Genomic DNA, 18,705 nt, shown 5'->3' with positions numbered 1-18,705 from the left:
TTTGGAATTGTTAGTTAGATTACTTGTTGGTTATTACTGCATTGTCGGAACTAGAAGCACAAGCATTTCGCTACACTCGCATTAACATCTGCTAACCATGTGTATGTGACAAATAAAATTTGATTTGATTTTGATGAATGACAGTCATCCAACATGCTGTACTAGAAATGTGTCCTCCCGCATCATAAACGGCACTGATCGCCACTGGTATACAACTATGCATTTTTCTGACAAAGTATTTTGGAAAACGAGTTGGTTGGAAATTGCACATCACTGTTGATGAAAAAGCTAACTTTGAAATGAATCACCACATTTTTAGTTGACTGGTACTATTACTGTTTTGTATTTGTTTTTATTCTAACATTGAATGTGGTGTTTGTTTCTTTATTTCTTTATTAATTCACTGTCAGATGAACAGGTAATGTTGCCAAATTAGCATTCTGTGTTTGTAGTGCTGATGACACACGTTGACCTTGATCACCATTATTATAAGTAAGGAGAACTGTCTACCAAGAAGAAACGCGGTTTGCTTTTCTATTATGTCCCTTGTGCTTACTGTAGTAATGTTGCCAGGGCAACAGGGAATGGGAAGGAGAAAGACGCGTAATCTTAGGCTGGCCATTTTGTCTGGAGAAGATTAGTAATAATAATGATTTAAATAAATTAGCTACCTGTTGTTGTTCTAATATCATGGCGTCTATGTTGGATGTTCTCTGGGAGGATAGAGATGTTAGATTCGATATAACCGCACAGTAAGTTATTTAATTGCTCACCGGCAATGCTAAGTTAGCATAAAGATATGCAGCAGCAGAGTGCAAAGCAAAGGGGGACCTAGCCGTAGCCGTTTGATAGCTGGCTAGATTTCTGCTTTTCAACGTTTATTCCTATTGTATTTGCCTGCACAAAAATAGTCCACGGGAAGCCTGAAGTTAAATGAAATGTACATTTACTGTACCTGTGGGCAGGACAGTTAGTTATGATGACGGGGGGGATTTGAGACAAAATATCACAAGGAAATTCTTATCATATAGGAAGAGGCGAAGCAAGAGTTTTCACTCGGCCCAAAATCTGTCCATGAAAAATAAGCCCACGAAGTGAGGAATTTGTGTATGGGAGGTCATTGAGAGACTGTCGAATTTGGTCAACAAAAAATGTGATTGCTAATTTGCTACATAAGGCTTATTTGATCATTTATACTTTCATAATGGTTACGTTGTTAGGAATAGACTGATATAAGTGGGTGCACGAGCCATTTCGGCAAATTTCCACTAAATGATTTTATATTGGAGTTATGCCTGTCGTCATATGTTAGAAGATAGAGGACTCCTCGTGGATATAACCCGTTTTAGCATGGACATTGCTATTGAGGGCTTCCACCATTTTAAAATAATGAACTGGGTGGGGATTCCTGAGTTGGAAGCAATCAGCCAATGAGGAAGAAGAAAATGGAGATACAAAGATGAGTCCTCTTATCAATATTTATGGCCTGTTGTTCTCTCATTGACTTCAATGGTCCCACCTGATCTCGCCTCTTCCTGCCTGGCTTCCATCATTGAGGACATGCATTTACATTGTTAGAGCAGTCATGCTAATATCTTAATATAATAGAGGATCTGTAGTATTATTAAACATACTCCCCAAATGTGTTGTAGACCCCTCTCTGCTTACCTCATGTCAAAATAAAAGTCCCCCACAAATTATTCATTTTTTTGTCCACATGGAGCGGCAGGTAGCCTAGTGGTTGCTAGATCGAATCCCTGAGCCGACAAGGTAAAAATGTGTTGTTCTGCCCCTGAACAAGGCAGTTAACCCATTGTTCCTAGGCTGTCATTGTAAATAACTATTTGTTCTTAACTGACTTAAATAAAAATTGCAGAAATAACTTTTATTTTGATGAGGGAAGCAGAGAGGAAGTGGATCTATAACGTTTGGGAAGTCTGTTTAAAAATACGTTCCTTTAGATATTTTGTCTCTAATTACCCTCGTCATAATTACCAACCGTCCTGCCCACTGGCACAATAAGTTGAAATTGAATGTTATTTAACTTCTGGCTTCCCGCTGACTGTTTTTGTGCAGCCAAATACAATGGGAGCAACGCTAGTATATGTAAATACACTCACATTACTAAAAGCAGCTACTGGCTAGAATTAATCTGGCTTACATAGGAAAACACTGACTAGCTACAACTGTTTTTATTTACAGGCAAATGAAAACGCGACCTGGCGAGGTCTTGATAGACTGCCTTGATTCCATTGAAGACACCAAAGGAAACAATGGGGATCGAGGTAAAGTAAATGTAGCATGTCTATCCCACTACTGACACCAATGTAGCAATTGAGGGGGAGAGGTAAACAGCCAGATAATGTGGGACTTGAACCAGCAACCATGTGGTTATGGGCGTTTGCACTAATTATACAATGCTTACTCCTTACTTGCAGGGAGGCTCCTGGTAACAAATCTGAGGATCATCTGGCATTCTTTGGCTCTGCCAAGAGTCAATTTGTGTGAGTACACCTAGATCTAGCTAGCTATGTACATGTATTTATCTTTCCTTGACATGGCTAGAGGAGCAACCACACTGAAAAAGGAAAACATTAATTATTCTCATCTCAATTCATTTAGCCTGCTTTTGGATTATGATGGTACTACAGTGGTCCACAAAGATTCTGTGCCTTTTGAGAAGTATAACTTGGTAATCTCAAGAAGTTTTAAATACAATTACTTTAGGAAGTGCCAAATAAAGTAACAGGGTTGACCATAGAGGATTTCTTCTTAAATGAGACATAAATCCCCTTCTGACAGGTGGAATGGAAGCTTGTTGGGTGCAACGGAGTGGCAATTTAATGCAACCTTAACAAAACATGTTTTATTGTTAAAACATTTCTAGCCTGTCTTATCTATTTGTAACAGGGTTGACGTGTTATGCCCGACCCACTCATATTCCACCAGAAAATAGACAAAAAGAGTAGAATCAGCTAACCTTCTTTTACAATATGATTTGACTATTACAGTTGAAGTCGGAAGTTTATATTTTAAAAAATAAAAATGATTTCACCTTTATTTAACCAGGTAGGCTAGTTGAGAACAAGTTCTTATTTACAACTGCGACCTGGCCTAGATAAAGCAAAACAGTGCGACATAAACAATAATGCAGAGTTACACATATATATATTTATTTATTTATTTTAGTCTATATACAGTGTGTGCAAATGGAGGAGGTAAGGCAATAAATAGGCCATAGTAGTGAAGTAATTACAATTTAGCAAATTAACACTGGGGTGATAGATGTGCAGATGATGATGTACAAGTAGAAATACTGGTGTGCAAAAGAGCAGAAAAGTAAATAAAAACAATATGGGGATGAGGTAGGTAGATTAGAGGGGTATTTACAGATGGGCTATCTACAGCTGCAGTGATTGGTTAGCTGCTCAGATAGCTGATGTTTAAAGTTAGTGAGGGAAATATAAGTCTCCATCTTCAGCGATTTTTGCAATTCGTTCCAGTCATTGGCAGCAGAGAACTGGAAGGAAAGGCGACCAAAGGAGGTGTTGGCTTTGGGGATGACCAGTGAGATATACCTGCTGGAGCGCGTGCTACGGGTGGGTGTTGTTATCGTGATCAGTGAATGAGATAAGGCGGAGCTTTACCTAGCAAAGACTTATAGATGACCTGGAGCCAGTGGGTCTGGTGACTAATACGTAGCAAGGGCCAGCCAGCTAGAGCATACAGGTCGCAGTGGTGGGTGGTATATGGGGCTTTGGTGACAAAACAGATGGCACTGTGATAGACTGCATCCAGTTTGCTGAGTAGAGTGTTGGAGGCTATTTTGTAAATGACATCGCCGAATTCGAGGATCGGTAGGATAGTCCTTTTTACTCGGGTATGTTTGGCGGCGTGGGTGAAGTAGGCTTTGTTGCGAAATAGAAAGCTGATTCTAGATTTAATTTTGGATTGGAGATGTTTAATGTGAGTCTGGAAGGAGAGTTTACAGTCTAGCCAGACACCTAGGTATTTGAACCGTCCAGAGTAGTGATGCTAGTTGGGCGGGCGGGTGCGGGCAGCGAACGGTTGAAAAGTATGCATTTAGTTTTGCTAGCGTTTAAGAGCAGTTGGAGGCCATGGAAGGAGTGTTGTATGGCATTGAAGCTCGTTTGGAGGTTTGTTAACACAGTGTCCAAAGAAGGGCCAGATGTATACAGAATGGTGTGGTCTGCGTAGAGGTGTATCAGGGAATCACTCGCAGCAAGAGCGACATCGTTGATATATACAGAGAAAAGAGTCGGCCCGAGAATCTAACCCTGTGGTACCCCCATAGAGACTGCCAGAGGTCCGGACAACAGGCCCTCCGATTTGACACACTGAACTCTGTCTGAGAAGTAGTTGGTGAACCAGGCAAGGCAGTCATTTGAGAAACCATGGCTGTTGAGTCTGCTGATGAGAATACGGTGATTGACAGAGTCGAAAGCCTTGGCCAGGTCGATGAAGATGGCTGCACAGTACAATCTTTTATTGATGGCGGTTATGATATAATTTAGTACCTTGAGCGTGGCTGAGGTGCATCTGTGACCAGCTCAGAAACCGGATTGCACAGCGGAGAAGGTACAGTGGGATTTGAAATGGTCAGTGATCTGTTTGTTAACTTGGCTTTCGAAGACTTTAGAAAGGCAGGGCAGTATGGATATAGGTCTATAACAGTTTGGGTCTACAATGTCACACCCTTTGAAGCGGGGGATGACTGCGGCAGCTTTCCAATCTCTGGGGATCTCAGACGATACGAAAGAGAGGTTGAACAGACTGGTAATAGGAGTTGCAACAATGGCGGCGGATCATTTTTAGAAAGAGAGGGTCTAGATTGTCTAGCTCAGCTGATTTGTACTGGTCCAGGTTTTGCAGCTCTTTCAGAACATCTGCTATCTGGATTTGGGTGAAGGAGAAGCTGGGGAGGCTCGGGCAAGTAGCTGCGGGGGGTGCAGAGCTGTTGTTGGCCGGGGTTGGGGTAGCCAGGAGGAAAGCATGGCCAGCCGTAGAGAAATGCTTATTGAAATTCTCGATTATCGTGGATTTATCGGTGTTGACAGTGTTACTTAGCCTCAGTGCAGTGGGCAGCTGGGAGGAAGTGCTCTTGTTCTCCATGGACTTTACGATGTCCCAAAACTTTTTGGAGTTAGAGTTACAGGATGCAAATTTCTGTTTGATAAAGCTAACCTTTGGCTTTCCTGACTGACATACACTTAGGTTGGAGTCATTAAAACTCACTTTTCAACTACCCCACAAATTTCTTGTTAACAAGCTATAGTTTTGGCAAGTCGGTTAGAACATCTACTTTGTGCATGACACAAGTCATTTTTCCAACAATTGTTTACACAGATTATTTCACTTATAATTCACTGTATCACAATTCCAGTGGGTCAGAAGTTTACATACACTAAATTGACTGTGCCTTTAAACACCTTGGAAAATTACAGATAATGATGTCATGGCTTTAGAAGCTTTTGATAGGCTAATTGACCGAATTTGAGTCAATTGGAGGTGTGCCAAGACCTCAGAAAAAAAATTGTAGACATTCACAAGTCTCATTCATCCGTGGGAGCAATTTCCAAACGCCTGAAGGTACCACGTTCATCTGTACAAACAATACTACGCAAGTATAAACACCATGGGACCACGCAGCCGTCATACAGCTCAGGAAGGAGACGCGTTCTGTCTCCTAGAGATTAACGTACTTTGGTGCGAAAAGTGCAAATCAATCCCAGAACAACAGCAAAGGACCTTGTGAAGATGCTGGAGGAAACAGGTACAAAAGTATCTATATCCACAGTAAAAACGAGTCCTATATCGACATAAACTAAAAGTCCGCTCAGCAAGGAAGAAGACACTGCTCCAAAACCACCATTAAAATAAAGCCAGACTACGGGTTGCAACTGCACTTGGGTTTGCGGTTTTTGGAGAAATGTCCTCGGGTCTGATGAAACAAAAATAGAACTGTTTGGTCATAATGACCATCATTATGCTAGGAGGAAAAAGGGGGGTGCTTGCAAGCTGAAGAACACCATCCCAACCATGAAGCACAGGGGTGGCAGCATCATGTTGTGGGAGTGCTTTGCTGCAGGAGGGACTGGTGCACTTCACAAAATAGATGGCATCATGAGGCAGGAAAATATTTGGATATATTGAAGCAACATCTCAAGACATCAGTCAGGAAGTTAAAGCTTAGTCGCAAATAGGTCTTCCAAATGGACAATGACCCTAAGCATACTTCCAAAGTTGTGTCAAAATGGCTTAAGGACAGCAATGTCAAGGTATTAGAGTGGCCATCACAAAGGCCTGATCTTAATCCTATAGAAAATGTGTGGTCAGAACTGAAAAAGTGTGTGCGAGCAAGGAGGCCTACAAGCCTGACTCGGTTACACCAGCTCTGTCAGGACGAATGGGACAAAATTCACCCAATTTATTGTGGGAAGCTTGTGGAAGGCTACCCAAAACGTTTGACCCAAGTTTAACAATTTAAAGGCAATGCTACCAAATACTAATTGAGTGTATGTAAACTTCTGACCCACTGGGAATGTGATGAAAGAAATATAAGCTGAAATAAATAATTATCTCTACTATTATTCTAACATTTCACATTCTTAAAATAAAGTGGTGATCCTAACTGACCTGAGGCAGGGAATTTTTACTACGATTAAATTTCAGGAATTGTGAAAAACTGAGTTTAAATGTATTTGGCTAAGGTGTATGTAAACTTCTGACTTCAACTGTAGATGTCCAATGTTTCTTTAGGAAAATATATTTTTTAAGGAATAGTTTCACCATATTAAAACGAGAGTTCATGTTGCGTATCAGGGTTGACCTTCATTAAAATGAGAGACCGATGTAAATTAATCACTTTAAATCAATAATAATCTTCAGAAATGACTATGTCAAGGCAACAAAAATAACTAAGGCATTACAGTGATGGTGAAAACTTTGAGAGATGTTGAGGTTAAGTGGGTTAAAATCTTCATAGCAGTCGCAGAGGGTGCACCGTGTGCAGAGGGATGTCAAAATGCTGAATTTTGGCACTTTAGCAAGTCTCAGATTCATTGAAAATTGAGTGACATTCATCTTCTTTGTTTCATAGCTGTTGGATACAATTCCATTATTAACATCACAACAAGGACAGCTAACTCTGTACGTATACTGTATTGGACTGTCTATCAATTTACTTTATGGGTAGATTTGCCTAGATGTCACCATTTATACTAAGACTGTTCTTTTTCAGAAATTGAGAGGCCAGACTGAAGCACTGTATATCTTGACAAAGTCTAACAATACAAGATTTGAGTTCATTTTCACCAATGTGGTTCCAGGGAGTCCGAGACTATTTACATCTGTCATTGCTGTTCACAGGTATTTATACATAGAAAACAAGAAATGACCCTTGTGGAAGTTGTTACACTTTTCCAGATTATGTTATGAGATAGGATTCAGTCAAGTCACTGCTGAGTTGAATTGAATGTCTCGTCAACTAATTGTCCATATCCCTCTGCTCCAGGGCTTATGAGACCTCTAAAATGTACCGTGACCTGAAGCTGAGAGGAGCTCTTATTCAAAATAAACAATTGAGGCTTTTGCCTCGAGAGGAAGTGTATGACAAAATCAACGGGGTGTGGAATTTATCCAGTGACCAGGTACACATCAACTAGCTAATCCTTCAGGAAGTATTTCGAATAAAAACATGTTCAAATAAAATGTTCTGTTCTGAATTGTATATTTGTAGGGTAATCTAGGGACCTTTTTCATCACCAATGTTCGGATCGTGTGGCATGCCAATATGAACGAGAGCTTCAACGTCAGCATTCCCTATCTTCAAATTGTAAGTGGCGTAAAACATAAAGAAGTAATAAAACAAATCTGCTGTCATGTCCAGCCTAACAAATTGACAACGCCTTTTAGGGTATTAAAAGTGATCATCTATTTTCCTTATTGTCACCTCTCTTCCCCGTAGCGTTCCATCAGAATAAGAGACTCAAAGTTTGGCCTAGCTTTGGTGATAGAAAGCTCTCAGCAGGTAATTGTGATCATTATTGTCACTTTCTTTCCCAAAGAGTTCCATCAGAGTAAGAGACTCAAAGTTTGGTCTGGCTTTGGTGATAGAAAGCTTTCATCAGGTAATTGTGATCATTTGAGATGTATCCGATCTAGTATTTGACTTATTGTGTACCATAGAATTACATATAGAACTAGTCATTTAATAGGATATGTATAATATCTGTGCTGTAGTATCAGCTTTAAAACATGACATAGAATACAGAGCGAAGAACTTGTCTCTTGCATGCCATTGACATACTCCTGAGTACATACGTCGTCTTTGTTTGTAGACTGGAGGATATGTGCTTGGATTTAAGATTGACCCAATGGATAAGCTTCAAGATGCAGTTAAAGAGATCAACTCGCTGCACAAAGTCTACTCTGCCAACCCCATCTTTGGAGTGGACTATGAGATGGAGGAAAAGGTACTCCTATATTATACAAGTGACCACACATTGATGAATATATCACAATTAATGCAGTGCGATGTGTAATGGCTTTGCCATGTTTCAACAAGAAGTATTCTCTCTCCCAACAATGATTCCAGCCTCAGCCACTGGAGGAGCTGACAGTGGACCAGCCCCCCGATGATGTGGAAATTGAGCCCGATGAGCAGACTGATGCTTTCACTGTGAGTGTGCTTATCCAAACTGTCAACTCCCTTTGGGAGTCTGATTTGTTTTCACAATCTGAAAATAGCAGGTTGTTAAAATCATGTTACACAACATACTGCAAACATGACTTTGGTGTTGCCTAGTGCTATCATGTTTATACAGACTGAGGTGTACTTTGTAAGATGGCTTAAACACTTAACCTCCTATTTAATGGCATTGTGATAACTGATTTCTATTTGTTTGCTTTTAAGGCTTACTTTGCTGATGGCAATAAGCAACAAGACCGGGAACCTATGTTTTCTGAGGAGCTGGGAATTGCAGTTGAAAAATTGAAGGAGGGGTTCACACTTCAAGGACTCTGGGAAGTCATGGGCTGAAGCATGAACACTGATAGGCGAGTTAGATTAACCTAGTTCCTGAAATCCTCCCTTTCAAATGGCACAATTGACACTACTGTTTTTTAGAACCATTTGTAAATGTACAATGTATTTTGTCCATTGAAAGGTCTTGATGTATATAATAAAGATGTAGACCTGGTCCGTGTATGAGTGACATGAATTTTAAGAATGATTTCTAAATATGAAATGCAAATGTTAATCATTGAATTTTGAATTGTATTTTTTAGATTGAAGAAATAAAGTATTTCAGTATATTATACATTTGGTCTGACCTTTCTTAGTTGTGACAATGTCTTCTTAAATGTGTTTTTGAAAATAGTAATTTTGTTCTGTGTACAATGATCTACAGGCTATTTACAAGTGTGCCAGAGGAGCTTTAGTATTTTACAAATGGTTCACGAGGACAGACTGTCCCTGTTGCAGCTGCTCATTGACCCTTCGTACGAGGACGGTCAGTCCCTTGGAAATTTACTCACATTTAAATATAAAACATGCTCAATGAGTCACACACAAATGAATCACCAAAGATTTTCAGGACTAAAAAGGGATCATATTAATTTATATCAAAGATGTGATTACAGCGTCAGTGGACTTTAAAGTCCACTTCCATCTTTATTTTCAGTTTGACATACTTTTAATGATACAATAACTGATTATACATCAAGGATTTGTCATAAGTGATAAACGGGCGAACCCTTATGATCTAGGATGTTCTTTCCTAAAACGTGACTGAATATGAAGATTTTATCACTACGTAAAACTGCACCGGTCACTGTTACACATGTTGTGTCTAGTCCTATGACGTTACTAACAGCTAACTATCACAGTGACAAAAGTGCACAGTTGTTCCTTTCACTCTGCGACAGCTGTGTGAAACAGACTGCTTTCCGATTTGGCCAACATAAATGCTTCCTGAAAGGGGTGGTTGGCTATATTTAGAGGGCCAAAGTTATATTGAAGGGTCTTCCGATCTGGGGCTCAATACTGCTTAGTCCAGCTGGGACAGTGTTGAGAGTTGCATCCATATCCTTTGTCAAGTCACGTTTCTTACAGCATGGATCCGAAAGCCGTAAGGGAAGATCTGCGCCTGTTTCAGAGCACCCTGCTCCAGGATGGCCTGAAAGAGCTTCTGAACGAGAACAAGCTTATTGACTGCATTCTGAAAGTGGGAGATAGAAGCTTGCCCTGTCATAGACTCATTTTGGCAGCCTGTAGTCCTTATTTCCGAGAGCTTTACATCTCAGGCGACGCTAAGGAAATGGATAAGGAGGTCGTTCTGGAGAATTTGGATCCCACAATCATGGAGATGATTGTGAATTACATGTATTCAGCAGAGATTGACATCACAGACGACAATGTGCAGGATATCTTTGCTGTGGCAAACCGTTTCCAGATCCCCTCAGTGTTCACTGTGTGTGCAAATTTCCTACAGAAGAAGCTGTCCCCGGGTAACTGTATGGCCATATTCAGAATGGCACTGGTGCTCAACTGTCCTAGACTGGCATTGGCAAGTCGAGACTACATTGCAGATCGTTTTGAAACCCTGGCCAAGGAGGATGACTTCTTAGAGCTGGCCTCTCATGAACTCTTTGCTGTCATCGGAGCGGACTCTCTCAGTGTAGAAAAGGAGGAGGTGGTGTTTGAATCCCTGATGAAATGGATTCGAAAAGACAAGGAGAACCGTGTCAAGACTCTGGATGAGGCCTTTGGCTGCGTCCGTTTCCGTTTACTCCCAGAGAAGTACTTCAATGAGAAAGTGGAAAAGGATGACATCATCAAGTCTGACCCTGAGCTCCTCAAAAAAATCAAAGTGATCAAAGATTCCTTTTCTGGGAAACTCCCCGAAAAGAAGACAGGAGAGTCAGGGAAGGATGCATCTAATGGTGAAGTAGAAGAGGATAACAGGTTACCTAGTTACCTGAATGATATCAAGAGAGTTGGTATGTATTCCAAGGATCTTGTGTTGATGATCAACGACACTGCTGCAGTGGCCTATGATGGCGTTGAGAACGAATGCTTCCTTGCTGCATTGACTGAGCAGATACCACACAACCATGTCAGCCTGACGTCAGAGAAGAATGATCTCTTTATCCTGGGAGGATTGTTTGTCGATGAAGAGGATAAAGAAGCTCCATTACAGTGCTACTTTTATCAGGTAAGAAGCCATGTTTTTTCACTTCCTAAGGACATTCACTACCAAATGAATTAATTAATATGAATGACATTTTATTTTCGTGCCAAATCGCCAATTGGCAACCCATCCCTTATGGGGTTAATTGACACATAAACAAACATTACAATAATTCACTGTGATAATTCAGTGATATTTCTTCAGTTCTGTGCAGTACATACCACATAAGGAGTGAAAAATAAATCAATACATAATAGTAAATAAGGTTATCAAAGCAATAACTATAACCCTAGAGCAATAAAATAATAAAATATACAGATAAATACATACAGAAAAATTAAATGGAAGGCATTTGAACCCAGTCAAGCACAAAGAGAAGATTCAAGTGGGAGACAGGCCTACACACAATCTATAAACTGTACATACGTGCCATTTGCTATATAGAAGCTAAATATTTTTATACCAATGATATACGTTTAAACTAGGACCATGTGTAATGCTATGAGCAAGGAACGTTCTCTGACCATCAGAAAATGAAAACCATCCATAGACGGCTTCATGACTGGAATATTCTAATATCAGGTTCTTTTTTCAGCTGGATATCCTTGCTGCTGATTGGATAGCTCTGCCCCCTATGCCCTCTCCCAGATGTCTGTTCAGTATGGGAGAATTTGGCAATAAATTGTTTGCTGTAGCTGGTAAAGATCTACAGTCCAACGTGTCTCTTGACTCTGTAATGTGCTATGATGTTGAGTAAGTATTATAAACTTGGCTGAGTTCATATATTCCCACACTTAATACCTGTCACTAAATGAGTAAGGAGCCTTAAACACATGTTTTGTCCTTACTATCTGCTGCCCAGGGCAATGAAGTGGGCTGAGACCAAAAAGCTGCCTCTGAAAATCCATGGTCATAGTGTTGTCTCCCAGAATGGGTTGGTGTACTGTATCGGAGGGAAGACAGATGACAAGTAAGCTTACAAAAAACACTTCTTAAATATTTGATACTTTTACTAATACAGTATGCTGGTATAGGTGTAGCAGGAGTCAGTGTGCTGCTAACAATTTAGCTTCATCCCCTGTCCGACTGCCCCATACTGGGCTAGAACCAGTGATCCTATGCTTCGCAACACAAGTGGCCGCACTCCTTAACAACGTTCCAACGGGTTGTGCCACCCAAAAATGACCAATTGTATAGCGCCATCCGTGACATTTCAAGCTGACTGGTGTAGTGAGCTTATGGCACGTTCTTAACTTCGTTACAAAAGGTTTAAAATAGTAGATGCTTGATGTAAAACAAATGAGTTTGTGTCGTTTTATAATCCTCATTGAGACGATGGTTTATCCCTGTGTTCCTAAATGTGATTTCCCATCCTTTTTTCTATGTAAGCAAAGCAACCAATAAGATGTTTGCGTACAACCACAAGAAGTCAGAATGGAAGGAGCTGTCTGCTATGAAAATGGCAAGATCCATGTTTGGGGCAATCGTTCACAATGGGAAAATTGTGGTGACTGGAGGGGTCAATGAAGATGGTCTCACCGCTGCATCTGAAGCATATGACTTTGGAAACAACAAGTATGTGCATTGACATTGTAGTCTGTAGGCTATGATTAGCAACAATCTAACAACAGAGCCATTCAGTTAACAATGATCCCCTTTCCAGGTGGGTGCCCTTCACAGATTTCCCCCAGGAGAGGAGCTCCGTGAACCTGGTCAGTAGTGGAGGATTGCTGTATGCCATTGGAGGCTTTACCATTGTGGCGACGGAGGACGACAAAGTTGCCCCTACGGAAATCATTGACGTCTGGCAGTAAGTGATTAACTAGTACGCAAATTTCATCCAATCCCATATACAGTACATTCAGAAAGTAGTCAGACCCATTGAATGTTTCACAATTGTTACGTTACAGCCTTATTCTAAAATAGATTAAAACAAAAAAATCCCCTGATCAATCTACACGCAATACCCCACAATGACAAAGCAAAAACAGGTTTTTAGACATTTTTGCACATGTATTAAAAATAAAAAACTGAAATATCACATTTACATACTGTAAGTATTCAGACCCTTTACTCAGTACTTTGTTGAAGCACCTTTGGCAGTGATTACAGCCTCAACTCTTCTTGGGTATGACGCTACAAGCTTGCCACACCTGTATTTGGGGAGTTTCTCCCATTCTTCTCTGCAAATCCCCTCCAGCTCTGTCAGGTTGGATGGGGAGCGTCGCTGCACAGCTGTTTTCAGGTCTCCAGAGATATAAGCTTGCAAAAAATACTTCTTAAATATTTGATACTTTTACTAATACAGTATCCCGGTATAGGTGTAGCAGGGGTCAGTGTGCTGCTAACAATTTAGCTCCCTCCACTGTCCCATACTGGGCTCGAACCTGTATCGGGTTCAAGTCCGGGCTCTGGCTGGGCCACAAGCACATTGAGACTTGTCCAGAAGTCATTCCTGCGTTGTCTTGGCCGTGTGCTTAGGGTCATTGTCCTGTTGGAAGGTAAACCTTCGACCCAGTCTGAGGTCCTAAGCACTCTGGAGCAGGTTTTCATCAAGGATCTCTCTGTACTTTGCCCGTTCATCTTTCCCTCAATCCCCACTCGTCTCCCAGTTCCTGTTGCTGAAAAACATTGCCACAGCATGATGCTTCCACCACCATGATTCACCGTAAGAATGGTGCCAGGTTTCCTCCAGACAGGATGGGCTGTCATGTGCCTTTTACTGAGGAGTGGCTTCTGTCTGGCCACTCTACCATAAGGCCTGATTGGTGGAGTGCTGCAGAGATGGTTGTAATTCTGGAAGGTTCTCCCATCTCCACAGAGGAACTCTGGAGCTCTGTCAGAGTGACCATATGGTTCTTGGTCATCTCCCTGACTAAGGCCCTTCTCCCCCGATTGGATCAGTTTGGCTGAGCGGCCAGCTCTAGGAAGAGTACAGGAAGAATCCTGTCTCAGAGCTCTCCGGACAACTTTTCCTCTGACATGCACTTTCAACTGTGTGTGCCTTTCCAAATGATGTCCAATCAATTGAATTTACCACAGGTGGACTCCAAGTTGTAGAAACATCTCAAGGATGATCAATGGAAACAGGATGCACCTGAGCTCAATTTCAAGTCTCATAGCAAAGGGTCTGAATACTTATGTAAATAAGGTATTTGTTTTTTAATTGTAATACATTTGCAAAAAAAATGTAAAACCTGTTTTCGCTTTGTCATTATGGGGTATTGTGTGTAGATTGAGAAAAAATATATATTTAATACATTTTAGAATAAGGCTTTAACGTAACAAAATGTTGAAAAGGAAAGGGGTCTGAATACTTTCCGAATGCACTGTACTCTGCTATCTTTAGAGATGCTCTATATTAAAATACCCCTGATAAGTTGATAATTTCTGATGTACAAATGGTTTCACTGCCACTTACTGTATGCTCAGTACCAAAGGTATAACCAGGGTTGCCAGGTCTCCCTACAATTTCTAGACCAATGACCTCTGAAAACCCGCTCCCCAAAACAAATTTGCAGCGAGAGGAGTTGCCACATATAAACCAATTAACCTTTTTCCCATAACATTATTAAGCAAATTAAGAAGGAATATCGATGTCGTTAACATAGGCTAAGAAGCTAAATTTGGTTTTCCATCAAATTATAATTATTGTGAGTTTAAGAATAAATGTCAAGAAAAAAGATCAATTGTTCTTAATAAACTCTCCAGATCATTTTTCCATCAATGGATGTCGATTTAACTAGTTTTGACTGCTATGATTAAGCAACAAGGCCCGAGGAGGTGTGGTATATGGCAAATATACCACGGCTAAGGGCTGTTCTTAGGACATAGCCCTTAGCCGTGGTATATTGGCTACATACCACAAACCCCTGAGGTGCCTTATTGCTATTACAGTGGCTTGCGAAAGTATTCACCCCCTTGGCATTTTTCCTATTTTGTTGCCTTACAACCTGGAAATAAAATTGATTTTTGGGGGGTTTGTATCATTTGATTTACACAACATGCCTATCACTTTGAAGATGCAAAATATATTTTATTGTGAAACAAACAAGAAATAAGACAAAAAAACAGAAAATTTGAGCGTGCATAACTATTCACCCCCCCCCCCCCCCCCCCCCCCCCCCAAAAGTCAATACTTTGTAGAGCCGCCTTTTGCAGCAATTACAGATGCAGGTCTCTTGGGGTATGTCTCTATAAGCTCGGCACATCTAGTCACTCTGATTTTTGCCCATTCTTCAAGGCAAAACTGCTCCAGCTCCTTCAAGTTGGATGGGTTCTGCTGGTGTACAGCAATCTTTAAGACATACCACAGATTCTCAATTGGATTGAAGTCTGGGCTTTGACTATGCCATTCCAAGACATTTAAATGTTTCCCTTTAAACCAGTGTTGCTTTAGCAGTATGCTTAGGGTCATTGTCCTGCTGGAAGGTGAACCTCCATCCCCGTCTCAAATCTCTGGAAGACTGAAACAGGTTTCCCTCAAGAATTTCCCTGTATTTAGCGCGGTTCCCAGTCCCTGCCGATGAAAAACATCCCCACGGCATGATGCTGCCACCACCATGCTTCACTGTGGGGATGATGTTCTCGGGGTGATGAGAGGTAAATTTTAGTCTCATCTGACAAGAGTACCTTCTTCCATATGTTTGGGGAGTCTCCCACATGCTTTTTGGCGAACACCAAACGTGTTTGCTTATTTTTTTCTTTAAGCAATGGCTTTTTTTCTGGACACTCTTCCGCAAAGCCCAGCTCTGTGGAGCATACGGCTTAAAGTGGTCCTGTGGACAGATACTCCAATCTCCGCTATGGAGCTTTGCAGCTCCTTCAGGGTTATTTTTGGTCTCTTTGTTGCCTCTCTGATTAATGCCCTCCTTGCATGGTCTGTGAGTTTTGGTGGGCAGCCCTCTCTTGGCAGGTTTGTTGTTGTGCCATATTCTTTCCATTTTTTAATAATGGATGTAATGGTGCTTCGTGGGATGTTCAAAGTTTCAGATATTTTTTTATAACCCAACCCTGATCTGTACTCCATAACTCTGTCCCTGACTTGTTTGGAGAGCTCTTTGGTCTTCATGGTGCCCCTTGCTTAGTGGTGTTGCAGACTCTGGGGCCTTTTTGAACAAGAGTATATATACTGAGATCATGTGACAGATCATGTGACACTTAAATAGTGTCCACCTGTGTGCAATCTAACTAATTATGTGACTTATGAAGGTAATTGGTTGCATCAGATCTTATTTAGGGGCTTCATATCAAAGGTGGTGAAAACATATGCATGCACTACTTTTCCGTTTTTTCTTTTTTAGAATTTTTAAAAAACAAGTCATTTTTGTCATTTCACTTCATTCATTTATGGGCTCACTCACAATTTTGCCTAAGAACACAGCCATGAATAAAGAATGGTACCAACACATCCTCAGAGAGCAACTTCTCTCAACCATCCAGGAACAGTTTGGTGACAAGGCAAAAGTGATAACTAAGTGACTCGGGGAACAAAATCACTGGAGTCATTGCTAATCAATTTGTGCCACTTGTGTAGCCTACCTGGAGCTGGAAAACGGATTGAATAAATAGCATATAACTCAGTTTGTGGTTGTAGCCTTGTGTTATTATGCACGTATTAATGGCCATGTTTAGTTAATTAAATTGGAAGTTATCAATTGTGATCATGTTCACAGCTCTATAGCAAATGTATCATTCTCCACATTTAATGTCAGTTTCATTGTGGACTTTTCCCTGAAATTAGATGTTGACCTATCAGGGGCTACAGGCTACCTGCATCTAGCTCAGCAAACCATGGCAAAATTGAATTGCAATTCTAAAGCCAGATTTGAGTCAGTAGCCTATGCGTATTGAAATAAGTCAATCTCGCAAATAGGCCATTTATAAGGGTTTGTAGTCTTAACATCTGGCCCATTATGGCACCATTGCCAGAAAATAGCCTAACATTTGTTTTTTTAAAGTTTGTCCAAGTATTTCTTGCACAGAGATTTCGAGATCCTCTGTTCAACTTTCATCCCTAAAACTCTCCTGTCGGATTTATCTATAGTTATGCATTAGCTCAAACAGGATTTATCGGCAATTATAAATGGGGTGGTTTGAGCCCTTAATGCTGATTGGTTGAAAGCCGTGTACCACATCAATTACAAAAACATACTTTACAGTTGTAATTACGTTGGTAACCAGTTTGTTGCCTCTCTGATTAATGCCCTCCTTGCATGGTCCGTGAGTTTTGGTGGGCAGCCCTCTCTTGGCAGGTTTGTTGTTGTGCCATATCCTTTCCATTTTTTAATAATGGATGTAATGGTGCTTCGTGGGATGTTCAAAGTTCTCAGGGTGTCTTTATTTTTCTACACAGGGTTGGGTAGGTTACTTTATAAATGTAATACATTAGTTATTAGTTACCTGTCCAAAATTGTAATCAGTAATGTAACTTTTGGAATACCCAAACTCAGTAACGCAATCTGATTACATTCAGTTACTTTTAGATTACTTTCCCCTGGAAAATGTGCCAAGCTGTCATCAAGGCAAAGGGTGGCTGCTTTGAAGAATCTCAAAAAATATATATTTTGATTTGTTTAACACTTTTTTTGGTTACTACATGATTCCATGTGTTACTTCATAGTTTTGAGGTATTCACTATTATTCTACAATGTAGAAAATAGTCAAAATAAAGAAAAATCCTTGAATGACTAGGTGTGTCCAAACTTTTGACTGGTACGGTATATTTAAGAGAAATGCCATGACGGTAGTAGCCCAAAACCTACCACCCATACATTTTCACCCACGACCTAGTTTCCAAATTAGCCCAAAACCGATCACCCATACATTTTCACCCACGACATCGATTCCAAAGTAGCCCAGTTTAGCAGAAAAAACACAAACATAGCAACACTGGGTGTAACATCTAACTTCTTTTCTCCTGTGGCAGGTACGAGGAGGATAAAAGTGAATGGACCGGAATGCTCAAAGAGATGCGTTATGCCGCAGGGGCCTCCTGTGTGTCTATGCGCCTCAATGCCGCCAAAATGCCTAAATTATGAACAAGAACACAATATGTACTGTCTAGATGTAACATGGAGGACTGAGAAAAGTATTTATTTAAAAGTGACTTTCATCCAGATCCTTCAGGATTGTAACCCATCATAATATTGTATTATAATATTGTATTTTGTTGCCCGTCTTTGTAAAGTTTATTTTATTGAACCTTTATTTAACAAGGCAAGTCAGTTTAGAACAAATTATTATCTACAATGACCAGCTACCAAAAGGATAAAGACCTCCTGCAGGGACGGGGGGCTGCAGCAAAAAAAAAAAAATACATCGGACAACACACACATCACGACAAGAGAGACAACACAACATAAAGAGAGATCTAAGACAACATAGCATGGCAGCAACACAGCATGGTAGCAGAACAAAACAGGGTACAAAAAAGGGCAAGAAAGTAAAGTTTGTACCTTAAAGGTTTGTCTACATACATGTCTTCCTGCTC

The 18,705-nt window shown here is 40.6% G+C and overlaps 2 protein-coding genes across 3 annotated transcripts; both read left to right on the top strand.

Annotated features, from left to right (window-relative positions):
- Nucleotides 1-568: 568 nt before the first annotated feature.
- Nucleotides 569-9,358, top strand: LOC139380067 (Bardet-Biedl syndrome 5). 2 transcript variants are annotated; one of them, XM_071122528.1, is made up of 11 exons: nt 569-752; nt 2,203-2,285; nt 2,439-2,504; nt 7,121-7,170; nt 7,262-7,389; nt 7,535-7,670; nt 7,760-7,855; nt 7,988-8,050; nt 8,361-8,495; nt 8,618-8,701; nt 8,936-9,358. In XM_071122528.1, exons 1-11 carry the CDS (start codon nt 691-693, stop codon nt 9,059-9,061), a joined length of 1,029 nt encoding a protein of 342 aa, XP_070978629.1. In that variant the 5' UTR covers nt 569-690; the 3' UTR covers nt 9,062-9,358. The 2 variants fall into 2 exon arrangements, with proteins under 2 accessions (XP_070978629.1, XP_070978630.1); XM_071122529.1 differs by lacking the exon at nt 7,988-8,050 and adding an exon at nt 8,088-8,150 and having other exon boundaries at nt 578-752; nt 8,936-9,341.
- Nucleotides 9,359-9,985: 627 nt separating this feature from the next.
- On the top strand, nt 9,986-18,389 carry LOC139380263 (kelch-like family member 41a). Its single transcript, XM_071122810.1, has 6 exons — nt 9,986-11,237; nt 11,809-11,966; nt 12,076-12,183; nt 12,603-12,788; nt 12,877-13,023; nt 18,142-18,389. Exons 1-6 carry the CDS (start codon nt 10,137-10,139, stop codon nt 18,251-18,253), a joined length of 1,812 nt encoding a protein of 603 aa, XP_070978911.1. The 5' UTR covers nt 9,986-10,136; the 3' UTR covers nt 18,254-18,389.
- Nucleotides 18,390-18,705: the final 316 nt, after the last annotated feature.

The sequence above is a fragment of the Oncorhynchus clarkii genome, chromosome 22 (genome assembly GCF_045791955.1).
Source record: "Oncorhynchus clarkii lewisi isolate Uvic-CL-2024 chromosome 22, UVic_Ocla_1.0, whole genome shotgun sequence".
NCBI classification, from domain to species: domain Eukaryota; kingdom Metazoa; phylum Chordata; class Actinopteri; order Salmoniformes; family Salmonidae; genus Oncorhynchus; species Oncorhynchus clarkii.
Note: the sequence above shows the minus strand (reverse complement) of the source record. Positions and strands in the feature narration are given on the sequence as shown.